General features: G+C 35.9%; 1 protein-coding gene across 1 annotated transcript; it reads right to left on the bottom strand.

The window, feature by feature from the left end:
* Positions 1 to 19297: 19297 nt before the first annotated feature.
* LOC121316377 (exportin-5-like) lies at positions 19298 to 26894 on the bottom strand. Its single transcript, XM_041251454.1, has 12 exons — positions 26361 to 26894; positions 24529 to 24629; positions 23798 to 23894; positions 23310 to 23446; positions 22578 to 22675; positions 22166 to 22212; positions 21882 to 21982; positions 21728 to 21802; positions 20973 to 20995; positions 20694 to 20870; positions 19980 to 20144; positions 19298 to 19587 (listed from the first exon to the last, which is right to left on the bottom strand). The coding sequence occupies exons 2-12, from the start codon at positions 24557 to 24559 to the stop codon at positions 19435 to 19437; spliced, it is 1104 nt and encodes a 367-aa protein (XP_041107388.1). The 5' UTR covers positions 24560 to 24629; positions 26361 to 26894; the 3' UTR covers positions 19298 to 19434.
* Positions 26895 to 27104: the final 210 nt, after the last annotated feature.

The raw sequence follows: 27104 nt of genomic DNA, 5'->3' as shown, positions 1-27104 counted from the left end.
AAATAAAAAAATCGGTTCTGTTTTTTAAGGGGTGTCTGTTTCTAAGGCCATTGTATGTTACTACTGGCCACTAAATATGTCAGTCAGTAGGGGAAGCAATTGGTTGGTTAATGACAGAAAGGCTGTTTAACGGTTAGGGGAAAACTGACCTAGGAAGTGCAAAGCTATTTGAAAGCAAGGTTCATAAATAGATATTTCTTAACCTAGTGTATTATCAAATACCATGTTTAAAGTAAACATATATGGCTCCTTTTCTACTAGTAACTATTAAAACTGTGCTCAGTTGAGCTTCTTGTGTATTAAATAATGCTCAATTTTTGCCTCTCAGTGTATATAGGAATGTATTAAAGAGTAAGCAGCGGGGTTCCGAAAAATATAGCATTACAAAATACATCATTACAGAATATAGCATTACAAAATATAGCGTTACAAAATACATCATTACAGAATATAGCATTGCAAAATATAGCGTTACAAAATACATCATTACAGAATATAGCATTACAAAATACATCATTACAGAATATAGCATTGCAAAATATAGTGTTACAAAATACATCATTACAGAATATAGCATTGCAAAATACATCATTACAGAATATAGCATTACAAAATACAGCATTACAAAATATAGCATTACAAAATACATCATTACAGAATATAGCATTGCAAAATATAGCATTACAAAATACATCATTACAGAATATAGCATTGCAAAATACATCATTACAGAATATAGCATTGCAAAATATAGCAAAATACATCATTACAGAATATAGCATTGCAAAATACATCATTACAGAATATAGCATTGCAAAATATAGCGTTACAAAATACATCATTACAGAATATAGCATTGCAAAATACATCATTACAGAATATAGCATTACAAAATATAGCGTTACAAAATACATCATTACAGAATATAGCATTGCAAAATACATATTACAGAATATAGCATTGTTACAAAATACATCATTACAGAATATAGCATTACAAAATATAGCGTTACAAAATACATCATTACAGAATATAGCATTGCAAAATATAGTGTTACAAAATACATCATTACAGAATATAGCATTGCAAAATACATCATTACAGAATATAGCATTGCAAAATATAGCATTACAAAATACATCATTACAGAATATAGCATTGCAAAATACATCATTACAGAATATAGCATTGCAAAATATAGCGTTACAAAATACATCATTACAGAATATAGCATTGCAAAATATAGCGTTACAAAATACATCATTACAGACATATAGCATTACAAAATATAGCGTTACAAAATACATCATTACAGAATATAGCATTGCAAAATATAGCGTTACAAAATACATCATTACAGAATATAGCATTACAAAATATAGCGTTACAAAATACATCATTACAGAATATAGCATTGCAAAATATAGCGTTACAAAATACATCATTACAGAATATAGCATTACAAAAATATAGCGTTACAAAATACATCATTACAGAATATAGCATTACAAAATATAGCGTTACAAAATACATCATTACAGAATATAGCATTACAAAATATAGCGTTACAAAATACATCATTACAGAATATAGCATTACAAAATATAGCATTACAAAATACATCATTACAGAATATAGCATTACAAAATATAGCGTTACAAAATACATCATTACAGAATATAGCATTACAAAATACATCATTACAGAATATAGCATTACAAAATATAGCGTTACAAAATACATCATTACAGAATATAGCATTACAAAATATAGCATTACAAAATACATCATTACAGAATATAGCATTACAAAATATAGCGTTACAAAATACATCATTACAGAATATAGCATTACAAAATATAGCGTTACAAAATACATCATTACAGAATATAGCATTACAAAATATAGCGTTACAAAATACATCATTACAGAATATAGCATTACAAAATATAGCGTTACAAAATACATCATTACAGAATATAGCATTACAAAATACATCATTACAGAATATAGCATTGCAAAATATAGCGTTACAAAATACATCATTACAGAATATAGCATTGCAAAATATAGCGTTACAAAATACATCATTACAGAATATAGCATTACAAAATACATCATTACAGAATATAGCATTGCAAAATATAGCGTTACAAAATACATCATTACAGAATATAGCATTACAAAATATAGCGTTACAAAATACATCATTACAGAATATAGCATTACAAAATACATCATTACAGAATATAGCATTGCAAAATATAGCGTTACAAAATACATCATTACAGAATATAGCATTACAAAATATAGCGTTACAAAATACATCATTACAGAATATAGCATTACAAAATACATCATTACAGAATATAGCATTACAAAATATAGCGTTACAAAATACATCATTACAGAATATAGCATTACAAAATACATCATTACAGAATATAGCATTACAAAATACATATTACAGCATTACAAAATACATCATTACAGAATATAGCATTACAAAATATATAGCTTTACAAAATACATCATTACAGAATATAGCATTACAAAATATAGCTTTACAAAATATTTACAAAATATTGCATTACAAAATATAGTATTTACAAAATATAGTGTTACAAAATATAGCATTGCAAAATATAGCATTACAAAATATAGTATTACAAAATAGTGGTACCAAATATACCATTACAAAATATAGCGTTGCAAATTATAGTATTGCAAAATATGGTGTTACATGTCCCCCGTGTCATTACAGCTGTTTAAATAACGTACCTGTCATTTGTCTTTTCATTGTTAACATCCTGACAACTTCACACTTCTAACTTTTAAGTCTGTTTCAAATATCTTTTCAAAATAAATGACTGCAGTGGGGTTTGAGATCTGTCCTCTAAATCATTGCAGGAAGAGCGATTAAAAAAAAAAAAAGTTTAACATGTGGTCTGGCTTTTCTGTTCCGTACCACATCATGGTTTGTGTTATTGCTGTTACCTGTTTGACAATGTGGGCAATAATCCGTACACTATCAGTGCACCCTAGTGGCCATTTTGAAAAGTGCTTTGAAACAGACTTTAAAGTTGTAAGTGTAAACAGTTGTCGAGATGTTAACAATGAAAAGAAAAATTAGAGACGTAACAGTTGTAGCAACACGTGGGGATGTGTAACACTATTTTTCAGAATCCTGCTACTTACCCTTTAAATCCTCTGATAGGTTATTATACCAAGTTATAACTTATTTATTTTTTCTTCTTTTGGATAAAGAAAAATAATTAATTACACCACTATTGCCTAGGGGACAAGACTACACATAATTTATTTGTCCTTTCTTGCGCTGTGTGTGTGTCCCATCTTAACTTCCAGGATATATTTTTCACTCCAGCAATCATCGTTGAAATATGATCACAACATGTAAAACTAGATGCTTTTGGATGAGATGTTTCTTTTCACCATAACAATGGCAAGATGAGAAAGTCAGTAATCGCTTCTTTTAACGTATTTATTTAAACCATATAAATATAAAAGCTATCGTGTTGGAACTCATATGGATTCTTGGTTTTAATCTGTTACCCTAACCCGGACATGAGTGGCAGTTATATTGAGCAAATAATGTATATTATTTATTTATTTATTTAAAGAAAAAAAAAAATAATAATAATAATATTTATAAATAAGAAATGAAGTGTATATAAGTTCTTTCTTGCCAGACTATCAGAGTGATAGTTGAAATGCATTTGTTAGAAAGTAAAACCACAACTAACCACAATGGGAGCTGTTCTGTGAGAGGGCATGCGCGCTCAACTTCACGTCATCTGAAGGCGCTACACCCCTATCACATGACAATATAGTACCACCCTGTCGCAAATGATTATTTATTAACGCCTTGTATAGGGCTGTAACGTTAAATGCTTGCTGTGCTTTTTATTCTTTTTTATTATTATTGTAGAGCGCATTGCGATTGTTTGAAAGGCGTTCTATACGTTTAATACAATATTATTATTAAAATACGGCCTTTTTTTTAAAGTTAGAAAATTGAAATGTTTCAATTTTGGTGAAAATATGCATAGTATACCTTGATTTTCAATGAATACCCCGAAAAATAGAAAACTAAACAATCGTGTAACTTAAAAAAAATTACATGCTATCTGTGTAATGAAAGGGTCGTAATCAGCCTGCACCACAATGCCTGGGCAGAATACTGCAGACCTGTGACACAGAAGAAACCGAGGATTTAACCGAATCCGAAATCCGTCAGACACACATCAATTTTAATACATCTCTCCAATGCGTGCAGTTCTTCTTTAAATAAAGGACACAAATCCGTTATTGAGCGTAACTGTTTTATTTAATAACATGTATTCAAGAACAAGAACACGTTTGATGAACTGTTTGATGAAGCTGCTGAATTTAAACATACCCCTAGTCACATCACACTTCAAACCTGTAATACATAGTAAAGGTAAACTGTTGTAGACTTTTGTGCTTTGTTGCTTTGTTTGTGAAACGTGTTCTAAAAATAATTGAGATAATTAATGACTCGTGTAAAGTAATTCACAGATTTATACTTCAGATGCTTTGAAAAATATTTATAAAATTACATTTAAAAAAGACAAACCTCTTACATTTATTCTCCAAAATATCACTTCAAAATAACCGATTGAAAACCCCTCCAATAGATTACTTCAACATTTATTTTTTTTAAAAACACATTTTAAAAAGGATAAGGATTTAAAAAAAAAAAAAAAAAAACACTCCGAATTGCACTGCATGTTTAAGGTGAGCACTAAAATGTTTTTTAATGCTATACTGATCCTGCTTTGGTTTGAAATGTGATGGTTGACAAAAAGGGCAGTGGGACAGATTACAACAGTCTGAGCAGCGCCTTATTTTTTGCAACACTCCTGCCCTCAATACAGTAACTGAAATTTAAAAAAGGAAATAAATTAGTGACACAACATAGTTACAATGACATGATATTGTTACAATACAAAATGACAAAAGTAAAACTACATTTAAGAAATTGCTACAAATAAATGTCTATGAGCCAGAAAAATGTGATGTAGTCTCCAGCGGGCTACATCATAAGGGGGCACATGGGACACAGCAGATTAGAATAAAGGGTTGGGTTTATTGTAACAGTTATACAAACTAATAAATTAATAAACAGTTGCTTGCCAAAGTGTACATGCATAGATGGAAATATTATTTGTTGAATATGTGCCTAAACTGTCAATATTCTTTTTGTCCATCATGTGCCAGTGCCCCTGGGTTTGTACCTGAAAAACCCCATTTAAGCAGGTGTGCTCTCAAACAAAGGAGGAGGTAGTGTCAGAGGGAGCAAGCCTCTGCAGTGATTTTTGCTAATCCCAGAGTTCAAGAATTATTATAAAAGTTTTTTTCCTTGCGATATGGTGCGCCAGAAACATGCATGTTTAACAGCTGTAATTAATTACTTTTGTCCGTGAAACTGAACGATTGTTTGGAAACCGTGTTTACTGGGGATTTGTTGGTCTTTTGATAGCCTTGCTCTCCTTAGTGGACCGGAAGTTCTTTCCTTTTCTGAAATTTTTATTAGATCATTATCTGCACAGCAGCCCTCGCAGAGCAACTACTAATATATGCTCATACGCGTGTATTTAAAAATGTGAAAAATGCACACGCAACATATCTAAAAATAATTGGTCAGTCCGTTTGCTGAACAGTATCCTTGTTTCACTGAACTTTGGTTTGAAACTTTTCCATCCACACTGCGAAATACTATTATAAGCCATAGCTACACAAAAACTATGCACCTCACGCAAGCCTTGTGTGACTAAAAACATGAGGTGTGACGATTACAGCACTTTACTTTTAAATATATACAAAGTGATACTGGGTCACACAATTCACATCAGTAAAAGGGCTTAAGAGTAGGCCTGCCTTGTTTTGTTTGTTAGGAGTAAGTTAGCTGTTTACCCTGCGGGAAAAAAATAAAAATATATATACTATATAATATATATATATATATATATATATATATATATATACTATATATATATAATATATATCTGTGTGTGTGTGTTTATTCTGAGAATTTCAATCTTAAAGTTACTCGCAGTAAACCCATACAAAATACACAACGCTTTGTCATAATATTTCCAACAAGTATAAATAAACTTGTTTTGGCATAATTTACAGACTTCTATCGCTTTCTCCATTTCGTGCAATCTCCATCTGCCTAACTGTCGCTGCTTCTTTTAATCAGGTGATAGGGGCGCAACGCCTTGAGTGATGACATCTTTTAAAGCTGCGCGCCCACGCCCTCCCACACCACAGCCGCTAACAGTACAGGGCTCCGGGCTGCAGTTACACCCCTCTCAGAGGAGCGGGAACAGAGAGCACATGTTCAGGAAGTAGAACTCATCTGGAAGTACATTTGGGCATTTTAAAATAAGGTAGGAAGAAAAAAAAAAAAAAAAAAAAAAAAAAAAAAACACTAATTGTGACATAATACACACACCAGGACAAACGCACATTTAACAAAAGGAGTTCTGATCTTTTGTGGACAATCCCATAATGTTTTAATTAAGTTAGCTACATATCTAGTTATTCACAAGGATTACCTCAGTATGGGTTACATTTTACAGTACATTGTTTAAATCAAGTTTTAAACCTAAAGCATGTCCTTGTCATTGCAGAATGGGATCCAGCGCATACAGAAGGAGAAACATCTCATTATGGGCAACTCAACTTAATATCAACGGAGAATAAACACCAAAAAAAAAAAAAAAAAAAAAAAAAAAAAAAAATTACTGCTATGCTCCCACAGCACTTTTCACTGAAGGGATATAAACACACTCATTTATGCCATTTCCTTTAATATCAGAAACACCATCCAAATGCTTAACAAGTCACAACTATAAAAGGTGGTAGAAAGGCTAAACAAAGGAAGTTTGAAGCTCCTGCAAGGATACAGACAGGATAACAATAAATGCCCAGCTATTTAGCCACTGCTAAAGTTGCGCCCCCTCAATCTTTTTTTTTTTTTTTTTTTTTTTTTTTAGCTGGCTGTCGCACTTTGTATCAAGGAGCTTCGTTATGTTTTCCCAGAGAACCTCCAAAACCACAAATTTGCATGAGAATTCCTGAAAAATACAAAAGGGATACAGAAACGTATACATGTTTGAGGTTTGCATATTTTAGGCTGGATAAATAATTGAGGAAACAGACTATTACGAGTGTACAGTGGCACTACACAGTATCTAACTTTAAAAGTGAAAACTAAAATTTACTTCCACTACAAGACTCCAGTACATTGAGATTGCCCCAGCCTGAAGGTGGTTCACTTCAGTTATTACTTCAAAACCCTTAACTGATTGTTCACAATATTTAATGGTTTCACACAAACAGATTATTATATACATTGCATTTTTAGTTTGCAGCAGTTAGTCATCTGCCCACTTCAATTTAGTATCCCCATAACAATGAGGAAGGCGTTACCTTGTTATGACAGCCATGTGTGCGTCCCATCTCAATATGCAAGTAAAATTTCATTCCTGCAACCACCTGTTGAAACATGCAAACTAAACAGATAACTGGTGCAACATTACAAAAAAAAAAAAAAAAAAAAAAAAAAAACCTACTGTGGTGATTAGGGTTTAAAAGTAATAAATAAAAAAGCAAGGAAACCCTGTATTTCGCATATAAAGATACTTTATTTGAACGCACATGTAAAAAAAAAAAAACCCCACCACACAATGCGTTTCAGCTTAACATTGCCTTTATCAGGGTACAAAGCACACAAGAGACAAGACAAATCTGTATCAATCGCCAGAAGCAGCAAATTAGCAATACACTGGGCGTATTTTGGAAGACAATAGGAAGAGTCACCTGTACTTGGGCAGAGACAATCCGGATCATCTTGCTGGTATATGAGTGACTGGACGCTTTGTTGTATTCAGCGACAGCAAATTTGGCTGCCCTCTGCACATCCTCTCTGTCTGTAGAAACATCTTGAAGACCCCCAGGCATCTGGGCAAAGGCAGCAACAAAGAGAAGTACACAGAGACTGGGCCAACAGCATGCCATGTTCACAGTGTAGCCTGGAGAATGAAACCAAGAGAGAGACCACAGGGTAGCTGCTATATATTGAGGATATAGCTTACCAAAGAAAAGTGACACTGCATCAAATTGTACCAGGGTACTAAATAGCACCGCTACTACTGCACATGAAGTTTTCTGAAATTCTAAAAGCAACCATGTACAGGATGTTCTAGCTGTATATGACCATGCAACTTCTGCAGAATTTTTTTGAACTGTGGATGGCAACAAAGTAGAAAGCCTGGTTTACACAAAGTTCTACATTTTTACACTAGGAAAGACTATATTCAAATACTGCAACAGTCACTATATGTATTCCAAATGCGTTACATTTTAGAAGTCATTAGCTTCAATCCAACATACAAATACATTACCAAAAATATAGGTCTTAAATGCAGACAATTTTTGCATTAAAAACAAAAAAATCTCCAAGGTCTTAACCAGTCAACAGTCATCTGACCAAGCAACGAGACTATGTACTGCAAATACAGTATTTAAACATATGTTACCAATAACAATGTAGCCAATGAAGTAAAGCAGGCTATTCTTCATTTAACAAATTCTTACACTACTATCATACCAAAGTAGTACAGTTATCTACCAGAAGTAGATCTGCACAAACCAATTATTCAGATAAGCTCTCCACAGGTGAGGGTCATTGGTACTGGACTGGGCCAATTTCAAGTGAAACAGCTGCTTGGATTTGTGTGGATTGCTGTTCTCCACAGGTCTAAAGCCCAGCATACACTTAGAAAAATTGTCAGGAAATGTTTAAGCAGCAAGGGATCATTCCTGCTTGTTTTAAAGGACGAACAAAATCATTCCTGCTTGTTTAAAAAAAAAAATTATAGATATATATATATATAATCTATATATATATATATATATATATATATATATATATATATATATATATATATATATATATATATATATACACACACACACACACACACACACAGAGTTCTCCAAAAGACAATCACCTATGGCAAGTTTAGTTCTCCTTACCTCCCTTTGGAGAGTGCACAGTAGCCAATAATGTTAGCATAGCATCCCTAGGAAATTCCATTTGTACAGTATCCATTATTATTAGGTTAGTGACCCATGTGGCTCACAGAATTTACAAATCACTGCCTAAAAATTAAAGTGTTACTTATTTTTACAATATCTTATTTGCATTACCTAAAAACAAATTTACCCAAGTACCTGGCCTTCCCAGAGACAGCAAAACCTGTTTTGACGGTCACATCACCTTTAAAATTTCATTGTCACTGAAGTGGCTTGTAATATTTGCAGTTGCAACAGGGGTAACAACTAGTGCTGCACAAAACAATTAGTCAGACAAGCTCTCCACAGGTGAGGGTGATTGGTGTCAATTGGGCTTATTTGAAAGCAACAATTCACACCGATCCAAGCAGCTATTTCTTCACTTGGCATAGTAAATGAGCCCAATCAACACCAAAGGCCCTCACCTGTGGAGAGCTTATCCACAAACTTGTTTCATGCAGCACTAGTAACAACTAAATAACTGGTTTAATCAATTCTTGTACTGCATCTGGTCTAAATATGTAATCATGTGTTTGAACTGCGATTCAGGTCTAGACTCAAACATAAGCAGCACCAATATAGTATAAAGAAACTAAATAATCAAGTATTAAAAAAATAAAATCAAACAAAAACACCCACATGATCCCTGATGGAGTCTATTCTAAAATCAAAATGAAGCACTTATGATGAGCAAGCGCTCTTTAATTATTTCTGTTTTTAAATATTCACTTCACAGAACATGTCTTATCTAATTCACCCAAAAAAGATGTACTATTTGTTTTGAATAATTTATTGATGGCATTTTTGTTAACATTATAAATTAACCTCCAATTTTCCACATGCAAACAAGATTTTGATATGAAAACTTCCCATCGTGCTCACAGAGTAAAGTTTCAAACCCCATTACACTGGGGAGAAAAAGAGATAAATCAACTCACCTTACTTAGTTGTGCTCGTGAAACACAACAATCAAATCTACTCCCTGTTTTTCAGGAAAGTGAACCCTGTTTATAGAGGCTGGGGCACCTTTAACTTTGTGTTCCTTAAAGGTACAGAACCTTAATTTGACAACCTCCATGGTGTTGAGAACTGCTCTTCCAGTTTCATCTATATTACCAAACACCAGTTTACAGTAAATGGCACTTTTAAATGTTATGTTTTTGTAATTGATACCTCATCTTAACAATGAACTTCTCCTTCAAACAATTCCAACTGTGAAGTTTCTTTAATTATTACTACAATTGAGCAACCCAGTGTTTAAGAAGAAGAAACCATTCATAAACTCTATTGGAGAAATTGATATTCAAATCAGATTAATTACAATTAGCAAAGCCTTGGAAAGCAGTCTGCTAGTGGCACCCTACTGTTGTACATATACATACAATCATTGTAGCACTATATCATGTCCCAGAAACTGTCAATTCATAACTGTAGATTAATTTTATTTTTGTCATTGCTTAGTTGGTTTGCAGCTGCTTTCCAAAGAGCTGGGCTACACCAAGCCAGGGAGCAACCAGGACTACGAAATCCCACGTGAATTTCTGAAACAAAAACATAAGAGACTCTTAAAGATCTGTGCTTGAAAAAACAATGACGCCTGTTCACAATGATTAAGAATGATATTGCAGGGTATGTATTAAAGAATAAAATACATTTTGATATTCACAAATGTTTCCCAAACTGTTGCTAATGAAGTCAACTACAGTCAAGATAACTTCATTTCAAGATCAACCTGTATTTCACTCATTTTATGATCTACTTTGGACATAGTATGTGAAGTAGTATGCATTATCTCAACAGCATCAATACTGTTTCTATCTCAGAATTTGCATGTTTCTTAATATTTGTTTAATAGCTTAATTTATGTCACGTCCATATTCAACTGCTTTACAAAAACCTGGAGAAACCCAGTATGTGTATCACAATGTAATCATTGCACAATGTAAAGATTATTTTGATTTAAAAAAAAAAATCTTTGCTTAAGATAAGATTAAATAACTCAAATACTTCATAGCCCATTTTCTTTTCAAGGATTTCATTTTGAATACAATATGCATGCATATAGTTTTTTTTTTATCTACTCTGCAGTTTCTAGCAGAGTGAAAGTCAAGCAAATGTTCATTATGTTTGAAGCACTTGGAAGTTTTTGCATGAGTGCACAACTTTTCTTTTCTGATTAAGTGGATTGCATAATACATTAGCAACTTTTGAGGGAAAAAAAAGAGCGCAGTAAATTTGGATTTTTTTAAAAACATTTTTTATAGTTTTTAAGATATGCAGCTGTGGCCAAAAGTTTTGCAACACCATAGAAATATCTAATTTTGCTTCATAAAGTTGAATGAAAAAAGAAAAAGACATAACATGTTTTGGCCTGTGCTCCTCAATTAGAAGTAATCAGAATGTAACAATTAGAATTGGTAAAGAGTAGATTTAAGCTATATGAACATGATTTATAGATTTTGTAATTTCAGAGTGAGCCAATGTCTCCTCGGAAACAGGCTCAGCCATCATTGCACTTCAATAGGAAGGTCTTAGCAGGCATCAGATAGGCAACAGAGGTTATGCCAGCCAAGGCAGTTAGGTTGAGAGATAGGATGGGCAGTACTGTCCTGAACTTTTGTCACACATACAAAGACTGGACAAAAAATGACTGGGCCAAAGTAATTTTCTCTGACGAGTTCCCCTTCAGCTGTTTTAGAAACCGAGGTGGGAGAGGTGTTGAAAGGCGGAAGGAGAAAGATACAAGCCAGTGTAACGTCCCAATGATAAAGCATCTGGAAACTGTTCATATCTGGGGATGGTTTTCTGCCAAAGGTACAGAATCCCTACATATTTTTACCCCAAGGGGACAGCTATGAACAAGGACTGTTACCTGAAAACACTTCAAGACCACCTCCTCCCTACAGCTCAGAACCGTTTTCCCAACTGTGATTTCTAAGTCCAAGATGACAAGTGAAGAAATAGTTAGAAGACAACAGTATCAGGCCATTTCAATTTTGGTCTGGAAATTTGTCGGATCTCAATCCTGTTGAGAATGTTTTGGGTCTGATAGGACAGGAAATTATGAAAAGTATGAAAAAAATTGTATATAGTACAGCACCCCATACAATATTCTATATAAACTAAAATTATATTTAATATATAGGAAATACTATTAAGTATTAAGATGCAGCTTTTCTTTAACAAAAAAAATCAACATTACATAGAAATTGCCATCAATACCAATAATTAACCTGATACCTAAAAAAGTTGCCTTATTATATAGTAGCCGGTTAATATAACTTGTAATAATTCTCCTAATGAATAATTCATTCATGTTTGTGTAATCACATCTGTTTGATTAGTATTCCTAATTCAGTTATATGTTCTCATTTGATGAATGAAGACTGATTACAGCACATTTCGGGCTTTTTACCTTTGCACGATAATATTAATAGGAAACCTCTATTACATTGAAGCGAAATTGTAGTTTGGTCTAAGATTACCAATAGCGGATAAATCAATAAATCCCAGTTGTCAGGGCTAGCTGCCTACCCAGTTCTGTCTCTACCCTTGACCCACATAGGAAACTTGTTCAGGAATAACTATTGCACACCTTCCTGATTAAAGACTAAGTGTTCTAGAATGCAATGTATTACATAAGTACCCGCTACTGAATGCTAGCACTTACAAAAAATAAATTCATCTTTGCACAGCTTCATATTTTTCCATCTGTATGTAGTTCTCATATCTTATCTTGCATATAATTTGTTTTCCTTATTCCTATATTTGAGCTGTGCAACATCTCTTAGACTAACAGATTACATTGTCATACACATACTATAAAAACCCAGATTGGCCACTTCATTTCATTCTCCGAGCCCAGGCTTAAGAGTGACCATGGCTTCTTGGTGGCATTGCGTGTTTCTAGTCCTCACTGTCTCTACAGCCTCAGCTGAACAATTTGGGGGTCTTAAAGAAGCTTCTCTAAGTAGCCCAGGTGTGCAGAGGGCAGCCAGCTTTGCTGTTGCTGAATATAACAAAGAATCCACTGATGGGTACGCCAGCAAAATGACTGCAGTTCTGTCGGCTAAAACACAGGTACAGTAAGCACAATATTATATGAAGTATTCTTTCAAGTATTTTCGCAGCTCACTATACAGAGATATTTATTGGTGTCATCCAACAGGTGGTTGCAGGAGTGAAATACTTCTTGGATGTTGAGATGGGACTCACAAAGTGCAAGAAAGGAGAAAGCAATGATGTGCAGTCTTGTGCTTTAAACAACATTGACAAGGTAAAGACCGTTTTTATTACAATGCATTAGACTGTAATAACACAGGAATTATACAGATGGTTGTAAATTTGCAAAGCAAGTACATGTTTATTATAAAATTTGTGTTGTGCTTTAAGCTAGTCATGTTGAGGTAAATCATTTATCTTACAAAACATAAGTACCATTAATCTCTGAACATCCAAAATAATCTAAAAAAAACTTAACAAAGATGTTAAGAGGTAAGTTATAAATGAATTTAAATTGATTTGCACTCCAGGCTGCTCTGGAGTACACACCAGATCCCACTTACAGAAGTGCTGGTCCCTGAGGCCTGGATGAGAGTAGTAAGATTTTAGATCAATTGTTCACATATCTTTCTAAAGCCAACTTTAATAATAAGTCCCCAAGTTACTAGGACATTTAAAAATACATTCAAAATGGTTTAATAAATTTCAATCTGGTGCCATTGTTGGATATTTTAGAGTGTGTTCTACCATTGTGTTTCAGAAATTCATGTGTCATTTCGTAGTCCTGGATGTTCCCTGGCGTGGTGTAACCCAGCTCTTGGAAAGCAGCTCCAAATCCGCCCTCCCTGTTGCTGTCTTGACAGCCTCGGAAGAGCTTGTTGGGGGTCTTGAAGACATTTCTACAAACAGACAAGATGTGCAGAGGGCAGCCAGGTCTGCTGTTACTGAATATAACAAACAATCCACTGATGAGAACACCAGCAAGATGATCATAGTTCTGTCAGCTAAAACACAGGTAAGCAAAATATTAATTTAGTGCTTTAAAAAAAAAAAAAACTCAGCTCAGTATACACACAAGTTTACACATTGTGTTAACAGGTGGTTGCAGGAGTGAAATACTTCTTGGATGTTGAGATGGGACTCACATAGTGCAAGAAAGGAGAAAGCAATGATGTGCAGTCTTGTGCTTTAAACAACAGTGACAAGGTAAAGATTATATAGATGGTTGGGAATTTGGAATGCAAGTACATGTTTATTATAACATTGGATAAGGTCTTATAATTACTTGTGGTTGTGTATTTATAATTTATTACCACATGACAAGTGCAATAACAAAGTTGCTTTTTTACAATGAGTAAAGCACACGCTTTTTATGGTGTAGTTGTATTTTTTCTGAACACTACAGAAATAGTACTGTTCTTTGTGTTTCAGAAATTCACGTGTCATTTCGTAGTCCTGGATGCTCCCTGGCTTGGTGTAGCCCAGCTCTTGGAAAGCAGCTGCAAACCCGGCCAGGGATGATAAATGGGAACAAATCTCAATATTTCAGTCCTCCATGTGCCGCTGTATCGCACCAACCCCCAACCATATTCTAAAGTAGGAATTGTTAGGTTGTTAAGGTGTTCTACATTATTGACACATGTTGTTAAACAATAAAACAAATACAAAAATAAAATAATGGTTGCACTGGTTGTGTTATTTCAAAGTCGTGTCGAACCAAAATCACAAGTCAAGAGTAAGCCCACAGCTATTGGACATTCTCCAAAAAAACATGCTACAATCAAACTTTTTGTAATTACTTGTATTTTCCTAATCTACATTAATGATTTAGATTCTGGTATAGTAAGCAAACTTGTTAAATTTGCAGACGACACAAAAGTAGGAGGAGTGGCAAACACTGTTGCAGCAGCAAAGGTCATTCAAAATGATCTAGACAAGATTCAGAACTGGGCAGACACATGGCAAATGACATTTAATAGAGAAAAGTGTAAGGTACTGCACGCAGGAAATAAAAATGTACATTATAAATATCATATGGGAGATACTGAAATTGGAGAAGGAATCTATGAAAAAGACCTAGGAGTTTTTGTTGACTCAGAAATGTCTTCATCTAGACAATGTGGGGAAGCTATAAAAAAGGCTAACAAAATGCTTGGATACATTGTGAAAAGTGTTGAATTTAAATCAAGGGAAGTAATGTTAAAACTGTACAATGCACTAGTAAGACCTCATCTTGAATATTGTGTTCAGTTCTGGTCACCTCGCTATAAAAAAGATATTGCTGCTCTAGAAAGAGTGCAAAGAAGAGCGACCAGAATTATTCCGGGCTTAAAAGGCATGTCATATGCAGACAGGCTAAAAGAATTGAATCTGTTCAGTCTTGAACAAAGAAGACTACGTGGCGACCTAATTCAAGCATTCAAAATTCTAAAAGGTATTGACAGTGTCGACCCAAGGGACTTTTTCAGCCTGAAAAAAGAAACAAGGACCAGGGGTCACAAATGGAGATTAGACAAAGGGGCATTCAGAACAGAAAATAGGAGGCACTTTTTTACACAGAGAATTGTGAGGGTCTGGAATCAACTCCCCAGTAATGTTGTTGAAGCCGACACCCTGGGATCCTTCAAGAAGCTGCTTGATGAGATTCTGGGATCAATAAGCTACTAGCAACCAAACGAGCAAGATGGGCCGAATGGCCTCCTCTCATTTGTAAACTTTCTTATGTTCTTATTATACTGTCCTTTTACTCAAATTATACAAACAAAATGGGGTGGTATGAGGTATTATTAATAGGATACTGTAGTTTTATTTGTTAAAAATGTGTATTTATACAGTGCTGTTATCTTGCATAATCATTCTTAATAACTTTTATTTATGACTTCAATATCATTTTAGAATGCGCGCGTTACTTGCATTCTACTTAGAATGTTCCTCTTGTCCAAAGAGGATTTTTATATAGGGTAAATATGTTAGTGACATTTTAAATATGAAAACCGTTACCAGCAGAAACAACAAATTTAAGAGAAGCACCATGAATAGTGTATGTTTCCATCATGTGTATATGATGCCCTAGTAAAGGTCAAGGTGGCTTGTGTAATACTTAGTGGTGCCACATGCTCAGATATAGAGCACACATTTTACAAGTGATCTGTTGGATTAAGCATAATAAGCTCTCCCCTAGGTCCGTAGCTTTCATGCTAAAATAATTACTTATTTTTATTTAGAGCTATACACTTGAACACACATGAACCAAACATCAAATGCATTCAGGTCAGGCACCTGCTCTCCGATGCTATAACTCTGAAGTGGCTGCATGGTGAGCCTGCAGTGTGTAAAGAAGCAGGCAGCTGATGGCACATGCTTCGAAGGACAATGTGTGTTCATCTTCCCTCCTCCCAAGTAAGCACAGGGGTGGTAGCGGTGAGCTGAGCCTAAAAATAATTGGACATTCTAAATTGGGAGAAAATAATAAAATAATTGCCGACCACTAAATAAAAAAATAAAAAAATGAGAACGGCAAGACCTCGACATTGTTTTCTTGAAGTTGTGATTGTAATCCTAGCACTGTGTGGTCTTGCCTTGTCCTGCTGGAAAAATCGACACTTCTGAATTGGTTTGCAGGAATGGAAAAAAACTGTTGTCTCAAGGACTTTGTTAATGTAATACTGAGCAATAAGGTTACCCTCAATCTGGACCAAAGGCGTTCTTGTTTTAAAGGACATTCCTCCCTACATCATCACGCTTTCACTGCTCCACCGGTTTGCTTGAACAATGCAAGTCAGCATGTTGAGGTCTTGCCGTGGCCAGCTTGTTCTCCTGACCAGAGTCCAACAGAACATCTGTGAGACCAAATCGCCAGTGACATCCACAGGAGACAACCGCAACCAGCCAAGCTTCACCAGCTGGCTGCAGCTGCACAGGAAGAGTGGCAGAACATCCACAGCAGTCTATCAGGAGGCTGATCAGGTCTATGCGTCAATGCTGCCAGGATTGTGTTAATGCTCAGGGAGGTAAATTTCAAAATATCACTATTTCCAACGAGAAAACTGGCGCTTTTGCGTCTTTTCGTTCACATAAAGTCAGAAAAAAACAATTTGGATTCATGTTAACATGCATTTATACTAAAGTAATAAAAAAATGACTACAAATTTACAGTATAATCGTAAATCTCGAAAAACTACTCGCTTCTAAATCTTTTGTAGTCATTTTTGTATTTAGTATAAATACACATTAATTTGGATTCATGTTGTTTTTTTCTGACTTTACGTGAACGAAAAGACAAAAAAACGCCCGTTTTCTCATTGGAAATAGTGATATTTTAAAATTTACCTGTCCTGGTGACAAAAGCAAAGTTTGTGGGGAATAATAGCCATTTTCTATACCTTTGAGGCATAGGCAATTAGGAAATAACACTTGCTACCCAGGAACAAACAAAAAAAATAATTGTTACACGGTGTAATCAATGTGCTCTTTTTCAACCATTATAGCGTTGGTCTTGATTTGCTAACATGCCCAGTACTTGGGGCCACTGGACTCTGACATACAAGTAGAATGCAGTAATCCTACTTGCCACACTCCTGATGAGTGCTGTATGCAAATCTGATACAAATGCAAGGTCAGCAAAGGTTAAAGAAATAATGTGAGCACACTTGAGAATACTGGGTTCAAGCACAGCTGCAAGGTGGGAGGATGTTTTTCAACTCAGGATACAGATGAATGAGGAAATGATAAAGTGTGGTACATGTGACCTTGTGTAGAAGAGATTATGTTCTGTGTCTGGAACAACATTGTAACTTATGCCATAAAATGGTTATTGTTGAGATATTGTAAAGAAAACAGAGTGTAAAGAGAGTTTAGCTTCACATGCAGTTCGGTGAGAAAAGCTACCTGCAGCCTCTCCTGCCACCAGACCATGACCGTACCTCAGCTTTCTCCCAGAATATTAGGCAAATGATCATTATCTGATTTCTGTTGTGTCTAGTGTTAAATGTTTAAGCTATATGTGTGCAACTTTTGAATACTGGAATCAATAAATGGAAACTTACTAACATAGCAATTGGTATTCTTCCACAAGCTGATTTGTGTATTTTGTTTGTCCCTGAAGACATTTAGCTCTATCTATGGAAATGCCCACCATACATGGCCCTTCTAATATGGCTCTCTTAGTCATTCACTTTTTTTTTTTTTTTTTTTTTTTTTTTAAAAAGAGCGTACTAATAGCATCCTCACAAATGTGCCGCTGCTCACATGCTACCTCACTGTTCTTTTAGGTCCACCTATCCCTCTTATTGGTGTTTCTATTCCTGGAGTCTGTTTTACCCTATACAGGGTTTGAGTTGCTGTAACAACTTGCTCGTTGCAAACCACTTGCTCTAAATTTCTATTCAGCCTTGCTCTCCAGTCTAGATAAAACAGCAAGACTTGCACAGGGGAATAGTAAAGGGAATATGGAGAAAATGTGTATTATTTGGTAATTGTATACTTACAGAAGGCAATTTGCATATAATTTAATGTGAGATAAGTCATTTAAACATGATTTCATTTCTGTCAACCTCGTCACAGCTAAGGAAATACCAAAAATACATGTACTTAGATGTCATGACAGTGACTATCATAGTGAGCTCTGGATGATCCTATATAGAAATTCAACAGCTGATTTCATTTCTTCAAGCCAATAACAACAATAAAAATAATCTCCAAGGTAATGATCCAATGTTTAATTAAATAGAAAAAAAAAAAAAAAAGGTAAACGTGTACTTAAGTATCCTGAAAGAAATACAATGGAACACTATATCTAGATATTGTTTTAGAAACAACTCCAGATTATTGTGACTATCAAACTCTGAATTTACCAGTTCTACTGTAACATTAACATTACAGAATTATTTCAAAGGTTAAGAATCCCAGACCTCACTGTGTGCAATTCTACATAGAGGGAATTTAAACACATGCTGGGCAGAAATGTGTGCACTAACTGTTAATTAAGAAGAATAAAAAAAAATATATATAAAACAGCAATTCATATGTTCCAATAGTTTATGCTTCCTGTACATTGACATTGTTTGCAATTAGTGTTCCATGAATGAATAATGTCTAAATGGGGCACATAAAAAAAAAGGGGGGGGGGGGGGGATTGCAAATTGGAATGTAGTATTTTTTAAAATGAAAAAAAAAAAAAAAAAAAAAAAAACATCTTACACACTGTGGTAACCTACACAATGGACCTTTCTATGAATTAAAAGGCAGTCGCTCAGGTTAACATTTCCATTATAGAAAATGGCGAGTGCCAAGTCCTTGACCTTTTCAAATATCATCAGGGTTAGGTGAAAAGAGTGTTGCCAAGCCGGCACTATTGCCATCAAGGGTATCCAGTGTCGGCTCAGATTTGTTTTTCTTGAATAGGGATGGTAGGTTTTTGATGTGAACTTCCTTTTTAAACTGCTGTCCAAGGGGTTTCTAAAACAAGGGGAACAAAATATATATTTTTTAAAAAATAAGCACTTAATGAAACAAAACAAGCAATGTAGGTATTATGAATATTTGTCTTTTCTAAATTCAAAAGGAACCTTATGTTTAACCTTATGTATTAAAAGGGGCAATTTTAAAAATGTTACCATTTAATTGTATGCTTCTACAAAATAGTTGTGCAGTACTAATAACTGCAAAGCCTGATGGGAGATGGAGGACTGGCTGGTATCACTGTACAGCAACACTGAACAGTGGACCCTCGTGATGACCCAGTAAGAAATAATTAAAAGAGACATATAATAGGTACCAAAACACAACAGATTCTTAGTAGTATTACTGAAGCAAAGGATGCTAGAGTTAACACTGTGTTCTTCACCTACCCCAACTGTGCCAGAAATAAGCCTTTTAAAGATGTCCTTCCTCTTTTTGTCTGCTGTTTTCTGCTGTCCAGGGTTCAGCACTTTCAAGTCAAACTGGTCCAGACTGTCCATCTGGATCTGGGGGATCTGTTCCATCACAGTCCTCAGCTCAGGGAAGCGGGGTCTCTGTGGAACAATGAAATTAAATACACCTCCGCTCAGTGTTGTCCTCTAAAACCAACGTTAAAACAGTGTTGCACTGCATCAAACAATCAACACCTTTACCCAGAGGAGTCAATTGAGAAAAAAATTCTTATTTACAATAACAACCTGGTAAGAGGCTCGAAACACCACAGCAAACATAAAACACATGAAATGAGGAGTAAAAAACACAAACCATACATATATAAAACATAATTAACACTCTAGACATTTAACCTCAAAAGTCCTTTTAGAATATGTCTATTAAAAAAATTAAATATTCTATAGGGTTTATGATAAGATAGCTTTGAATTATTTTCAACCATCCAACCAATCCATCTGGTAATTATCAACAACCACTTGTAAATTAACTGAACACTCGAAAGGCCCCTCCCTTCAATGTTCCTGTGGTTAACCCGTATTTCTTTGGCTTGATGATTCTATTTTACTCTACAAAGCAGAGCATGTTGCACATGGAGGAGGGGGTGGCACACATGCTTGGTGTGTAGGCTGTTTTCTGGTGTTCAGACTCACCAGTGTCTCATAAATGAAGAAAGCCAGCTGGATGAGCGCAGTGTTGCAGCCCTCGTGCTGCCCATGCATCTGCAACCCCCTCAACACGGCGCCGTAAAACCAGGTAACTGCATCCGCCAACAGACTCCCAGACATCACCTGAGACAAACACGCACACGTCACAGAAAACCACAGCAGCTACTGTACAACACACTACAGCAACATTTAATGCTGACTTTCATAATTATATTAAAATACATTTTAAAAATGAGAGAGCAAAAAGTAGCATTTGTAGTGTACGGTTTCCGAGTGCATTGGGGTCACTATTGCACAGTTTATACAAAAACAGTTTTTCCTTCCTCACAAGTGGTTAATTTATAACAATTTTATTGTTAAAAGTGCACCTTTTTTCATGCTTTAAATAGTTCTGGGTGTGACACTGAAGCTTGGTTAGCTGAGCTAACCAAAAGACATATATCGTGGCTCTCAAAAAGCTTTAAGAATATTATTTCTTGAATTTTTAAAGTAGACAATATTGTTGTGCTTTTCAGTTATACAGTTCACAAATAAGTTCATGGTTTATGAAATGACCCAATTTATCTTTAAAACAAAAACAAACAAATGACTTCTAATGATATACTCTTATTTAAGGTGTCGTGCCGAAAAAGCATCAAGCTTTACTTCTTTGGATTAACAACGTAACTCTGCAAGAGGCTTATATGTAGGGGCTGCAGGTTGACACTTGGGAGGCCTCAGGCTACTCAAACAAAAACCACCAACCATTGTATCACAAACTCTGCAGTGAAGTGTTCCACTGCTGTAGAGTAACTGAAAAATAATGCATAAGAAAACACTGCTCTGGGAAACCCCAAACCCCAAATAAAGATTAATGGGGGCCCAATAATGACAGCGTCAAGCTAGTCATCCACATACAGACACTGAACACTGATTCCCAGTGACTAATTTTAGTTAGACTAACAAAGTTTATTTTAGTACTGCTCGGTGCTACCTGTGAAGTCTGCTTAGCAAAGCCCTTTGAAATTCAGTATGAATACAAGGACGCTCACCTTCCAATTCACCTTCTTTAGCACCAGCTGCTTCAGATCCCCTCTTCACAATACAGCATACACCTGAACGAAGCAGATATGCAATTAAACGGTTTCATTGGCATTCAGATGAAAGGCAGCCTGCACAGTCCAGCACACTTACTGAGGAGGTCCATGACTTCCCGGGTCAGCAGCCTGACCAGCTGCTCGTCCAGCATCTCCTGAGACATGGGGTTCTCTTCAGGGGGTTCGTCCTCAGAGTTGCTATGGAAAAACACACACAAGGGGAAACGATATGAAAAAAAAAAAAAAAAAAAAAAAAAAAAAACACAAATTAAGAGCAAAAACACTCTTTACACAGCATACAGTATATAAGGTTATACTACAGCAATCCTGACCTCATATTTCACTAAAACTAGAACTGAATAAAATGAAATCACATTTTACCAAAGGCTACTTCTCTGGTGGATGACCTGCCACTTCTGAGTAAGCCTCTGGAGACAAAGAAAAAGAACATTACATTTATCAAAGTTTTTAAAAAAGACCTGACATTGTACCTGCATGTCAGCTAGGGTTGTGCACAAACATAAATATAAATGGCACTACCCCTTAAGGCAATAGCACTACATTATGGACTAATATTATAACTGTCCCTGCAAATCTACTGCACACCACAACTAACATGTAGTACAAGTCACCAATACAATCAAACTAAAGAAAAAAAAGAAAAAAAAAACGTTAAGATCTTGCATCATTCCTTAAAGCAGTCCCTCACTCCACCATTATCTGCTGAGATCTATCATCTCAGCCATGACTGGCAAAGGCACCTGCATGTGTTTTTTTTTTAAGATTGTCTTACCTGTAACAGATAGGCAAAGAGAGGCCCCAGGATAGGGCACATGAGGGTGTTGTAGTACTCCGGAGGGCAGGAGAGAACCAGCTGCTTCACGAACACACGTAGGCACAACAGAACATTAAGGAAGAACCTCATGAAATGGCTTGATAATAGAGAAAACCCATGAAGCAGCTTCCAGACAACTTTGTTAGCAACCAGCTGTATGAGGACATTTTTGTGAAGAGTTCAACAAAGAGTGGGGTGGATTACTCACTTCCCCATATGAAGCTGTGGTGATAACAGCCCTTTGTTTATTTAATTATACCTGTTTAAAAGTGACATGCAATTTAAAAATAAATCACATTTAAGGGTAAAAGGGAAAACATGAAAACACACAAGTGTTTTTTTGTTTTTATAACATTACGAAACAAAATTAGGTCATGTCATTCTCATTACAGCAAAGTGAAAATAAAGCCTAGTATCACATCCTTTTTGATTTATGAAACATTAAAACTGATCGAAACATGCTCAGTTTGAAAAGTTATGTCAAGCAGATTTTATTGTACAAGTAGCAATACTTGAGACTAACTGTCACGTCTATAACCAGGGAACAACTGGTCTAGCAGAAACCAGTCTCCAGAAAAACGTGCATAGTCATTGCTGCTCTAAGTCCTAAGCTACAAAAGTCTGTCACTTAACCATTCTTCATAACCAACTTGAGAATGTCCTTACAGCTGCTGGAATAGCAAAGGATATGAAGCATGGGGCGGAGCCGGTAGTCAGGAACATTGGCCAGGTTGACGAAAGCAGAGGTGATTAACTGGCCAGCCAAGCCATCGATGGTGTAGAAATCCTGCTGCAACGACTGGCCTGCATTTCCCAAAATGTGGAAGCTGCAAACAAATTGGGAAACAAAGCAAAACTTTTCATTATGTAGACATACTTAACATGACAATATCCGGCCAGCTAAAAGGTCACCCATTCCCACTTCATACTTTTGTTTTCACAGCAGCTCCTCAAGTACTTGGGAGGTGTTGTACAGCACCCAATACAGAACATTGCACAGGGGTGAGGTCCCCCGGCATAGTCATAACTATTCAGAATAAATACAGAAAACATTTAAATTCACAGCAAGAGGAAACTGGTAGGTACAGCATACAGAAAACTCTACACCCAGAGTGTACTGTGGCCACAGCTAAAGCACTGCACTTAACAAGGAATATAAGGGAAAACAGAACCCTTACCAGTTATCATAGAGCGTACAGAAGAAACCCTGCATTCGTTCCAGCACTGTTTTATATACAGGGGAGTCGTAGAGGTCCAACAAGGGCTGAGGGAGACCTAAAAGGAAGAGAACCAGGGAACTTTGCACACACTAATACTATTATACAGCAATAAGCCACTGTATAGCACTTCCACCCCTTAGCACACATACCGTTACAAGGGGACTGAAAACGAAGGAACGTCCTTGTTCCCACGTCAACACTCCATGCCGCAGTGCCTGTATCTGAAGAGCCATTTTCTATGCGATTGTTTTCCCCTCTTTGTATTAAACTCTAGGCTTAATATGTCTATGGCAATGTAATATGCTGCTTTTATTGCCAATAGGCTACCTTTCTAAACAAAGCATTGGTTTCATTTTTTTATTAAAATAGCAAGCAATGCATTTGATCTTTACCGCTGGTTGCTGTAAAGATTTACTTTAATATCCGATTCCTCCACCTTTCAAGAGTTAGTGAATGCCAACAGGAAAAGATCCCTGAGCAGAGTTCATCATCCTTAAACTTCACCAATTTCTAACCATTTAACTATTAGATTGTGTCCACTTGAAGACAGACTGCCAAATGTAAAAGCCTGGTTTCAAACACAGTACTTGCAGTACTGCAGCCCATGACTGTAATTTAATTAATGGTCACTATGGACATGTTGTCCTCTCTATACAATTGTAGCTGCAATTCTATTTTTTTTTTTTTACCCAAAATAGCATTCTTCTCCACTTCCATCATGTCAAAGGCTTTGCCAAACGTCTCACTCAATTTGGCCAAGTTCTCAGGCAGGAACAGGTTGTTGTGAGTCCTGCAAAAGAAAAGGGGAATTCCAGAATATTTCCCTTCAATTCATATACACAAAGCATAAGATACTGCACAAAGAGATACTGGGAGGACTGCACAAGCATGCATGCACTGCATGAAAACAATGCAGCACTTTTTACTATGTCCGCAAGAGAGAATAAAGGATACTTTGTCATGTTGAACTATTCATCTGCAGAGAAGTCATCATTTTTTTAGGAACATCTTGCATTTAAGATGAATGTTTTCCACCACTTGCCTAACGTGATTAAATACAGAAAACAGGACAACTAAATAGAGACCATGAATACTGATCCCAATTTAACAAAGCGTTTAATATGATTATAAATTGTCTAAGGAACTCTGATTTGGTTTCACTTTTTCAATGACAGAAATGTGTTCAAGTCTGAAATAAAAACTGCTTACACTTCACAATTCTATAAAAATGGACTTCAGCTGCCAATCATGTGATTAAAATAAAAATATACTAAAATTGCTAAAAACTGTTTATTAATAATTTGTTCTTTTAGGACTCAAAACAACCCACTCTACTTACCTGTACGCTCCATTTTCAAAACAGATGTGTTTATGATCAGAATAATGCAATTTTGCTTAAAGGAATAATAAATAAAAAATAGTAACAAAAAAGACGAGGTAATAACGATGCACTCTGAAATACTGATACTTTCTAGACTCTTCACAATGAAAAAAGACCATCTACCAACAAATCTCCCCAGATTTTAAATTTCTCTTCATAAGTTTTCCAAATCACAATTTCTATTATCTCTAAAAAGTGGGGGGTACTTAGATCTGCCATAATTTACATTAAACCTTGACTTAAATTTCTCTTCAATAAGTTTCCCCAGAACTCTCCAATTTCTTCCAAGCCCCTTTCCCCATCTAAAAACATAAAGATTTAGCTTTAGCTATGAAGAGGGATCGTACTCGAAGAATCGAAATGCCCAGTTTTAGAGTGGACATGACTTTTAATAAAGCAAAAAAAAACCTTGACTAAAAAACAAAACAAAAAAAAACCCCAGAACTCCTCAATGTCTTCCAAGCCCTTTCCCCATCTACTAAAAATAAAGATAGCTTTAGCTATGAAGAGGATCACACTCGAGAATGGAAATGGTTAGAGTGGATACTGACTTTAAATTGTGTTAGCTCTGTCCAGGTTTCGTTTACTTATTAACTGAGGAACAGGAACCAGGGTTATCCTCCAAAGAAAAAGAATCACAAATAAGGCGTCTCAGCAGGGCCTCCACTGAAAGCAATCTTACAAATACAGCACATGCTCAGAAAGCACCTCATAGACCCAAGATCAGAAGCTTAAGGAAAAAAGGGAATAAAAAAAATAAATAAATAAAACGAATAAAAGGGGAAACAAAGGAATCTGGTACGGTTACCCCTATCTTTGCAGTGCTAACTCCCACTGTGAAACAATGAAAGGTAGTACCGCAATATTAGTAGAACTCCCAGCACGGGCTCCCATTGTTTCAAATGGAAGAACGTGGTCCAGGAATACAAGATTGGCCGTTTGGTCTCCACGGTTTTTTTTTGTTGTTTTTTTTCCTCTCCATACTCTCCTCCAGTACTGCAGCCCACTTACAACAGTAGGAAGTAGTACTGTGCAATGCACCCAGCCCGTTCTCCCACTGTTTCAAAGTGGGAGACAGCGTTCTGAGCACACTCAAAGGCACTGAAAAGTGCTGTGGTACTCACGTCCAACTCGACCCACCTTATGAGAGCGAGCAAGTTGTGGAGAAGTTTTCGGACCTGCTCGGCGCAGGGGTTGCGGTAGATCGGATTGCCGTTGGGGGCGTACCCGTCCACAAATCCTCCAGCTTTGGCTTCCTCCAGATCACTGGGCCAGCGGGCCCGTTTCACTACGCCCAGAATGGTGTACACACAAAAGCTTATCTACAGCAGAAGGGGGGAAAATGGGGTGGGGGAAGGAGAGCTGCACTTAAAGAGATTATTGCTGTGTTACTCACAAGACATGGTGTAGGAGGTGGGCAAAACAAAAAACTAAAACTAAAAAAAAACCTCAAAAATAACCCGCAGTGAACAATTAGATGGAACAGTCCCAGGCTGAAGACTTCTTAGTCCTAATGGAACCAGTTACCAATATTACCAGTCTACAACAGTCTTTGGGCTTCTACCTAACACCACAGAGGCAGTATACAGTTCAATAGCAAGATGCTATCTTGTGACCCTAATATGAACCATTTCCTTCTCTGGTGGTACCTGTACAGCACAGCTGGATTTTCTAGGATTCTCCCAGGTTACCACTGGATACTGAAACTTATGGTGTTATTTTATTTTAAAATCTCAGTCACCAAAGTGCTTTTTACAAGAGGAGTGCATGCATTATATTTACAAGATTACTCAAAAGGTGTCAAACAGCCTGGTGGATAGTGATCACAGTTATTTCTTAGAAGGTCCTGAGAAAAACCCCCCCCCCAAAAAAAAACAATTACAG

Source organism: Polyodon spathula, chromosome 5, assembly GCF_017654505.1.
Source record: "Polyodon spathula isolate WHYD16114869_AA chromosome 5, ASM1765450v1, whole genome shotgun sequence".
Taxonomy (NCBI): Eukaryota; Metazoa; Chordata; class Actinopteri; order Acipenseriformes; family Polyodontidae; genus Polyodon; species Polyodon spathula.
The sequence above is the reverse complement of the archived record's forward strand: the minus strand, read 5'-3'. Positions and strand labels throughout refer to the sequence as shown.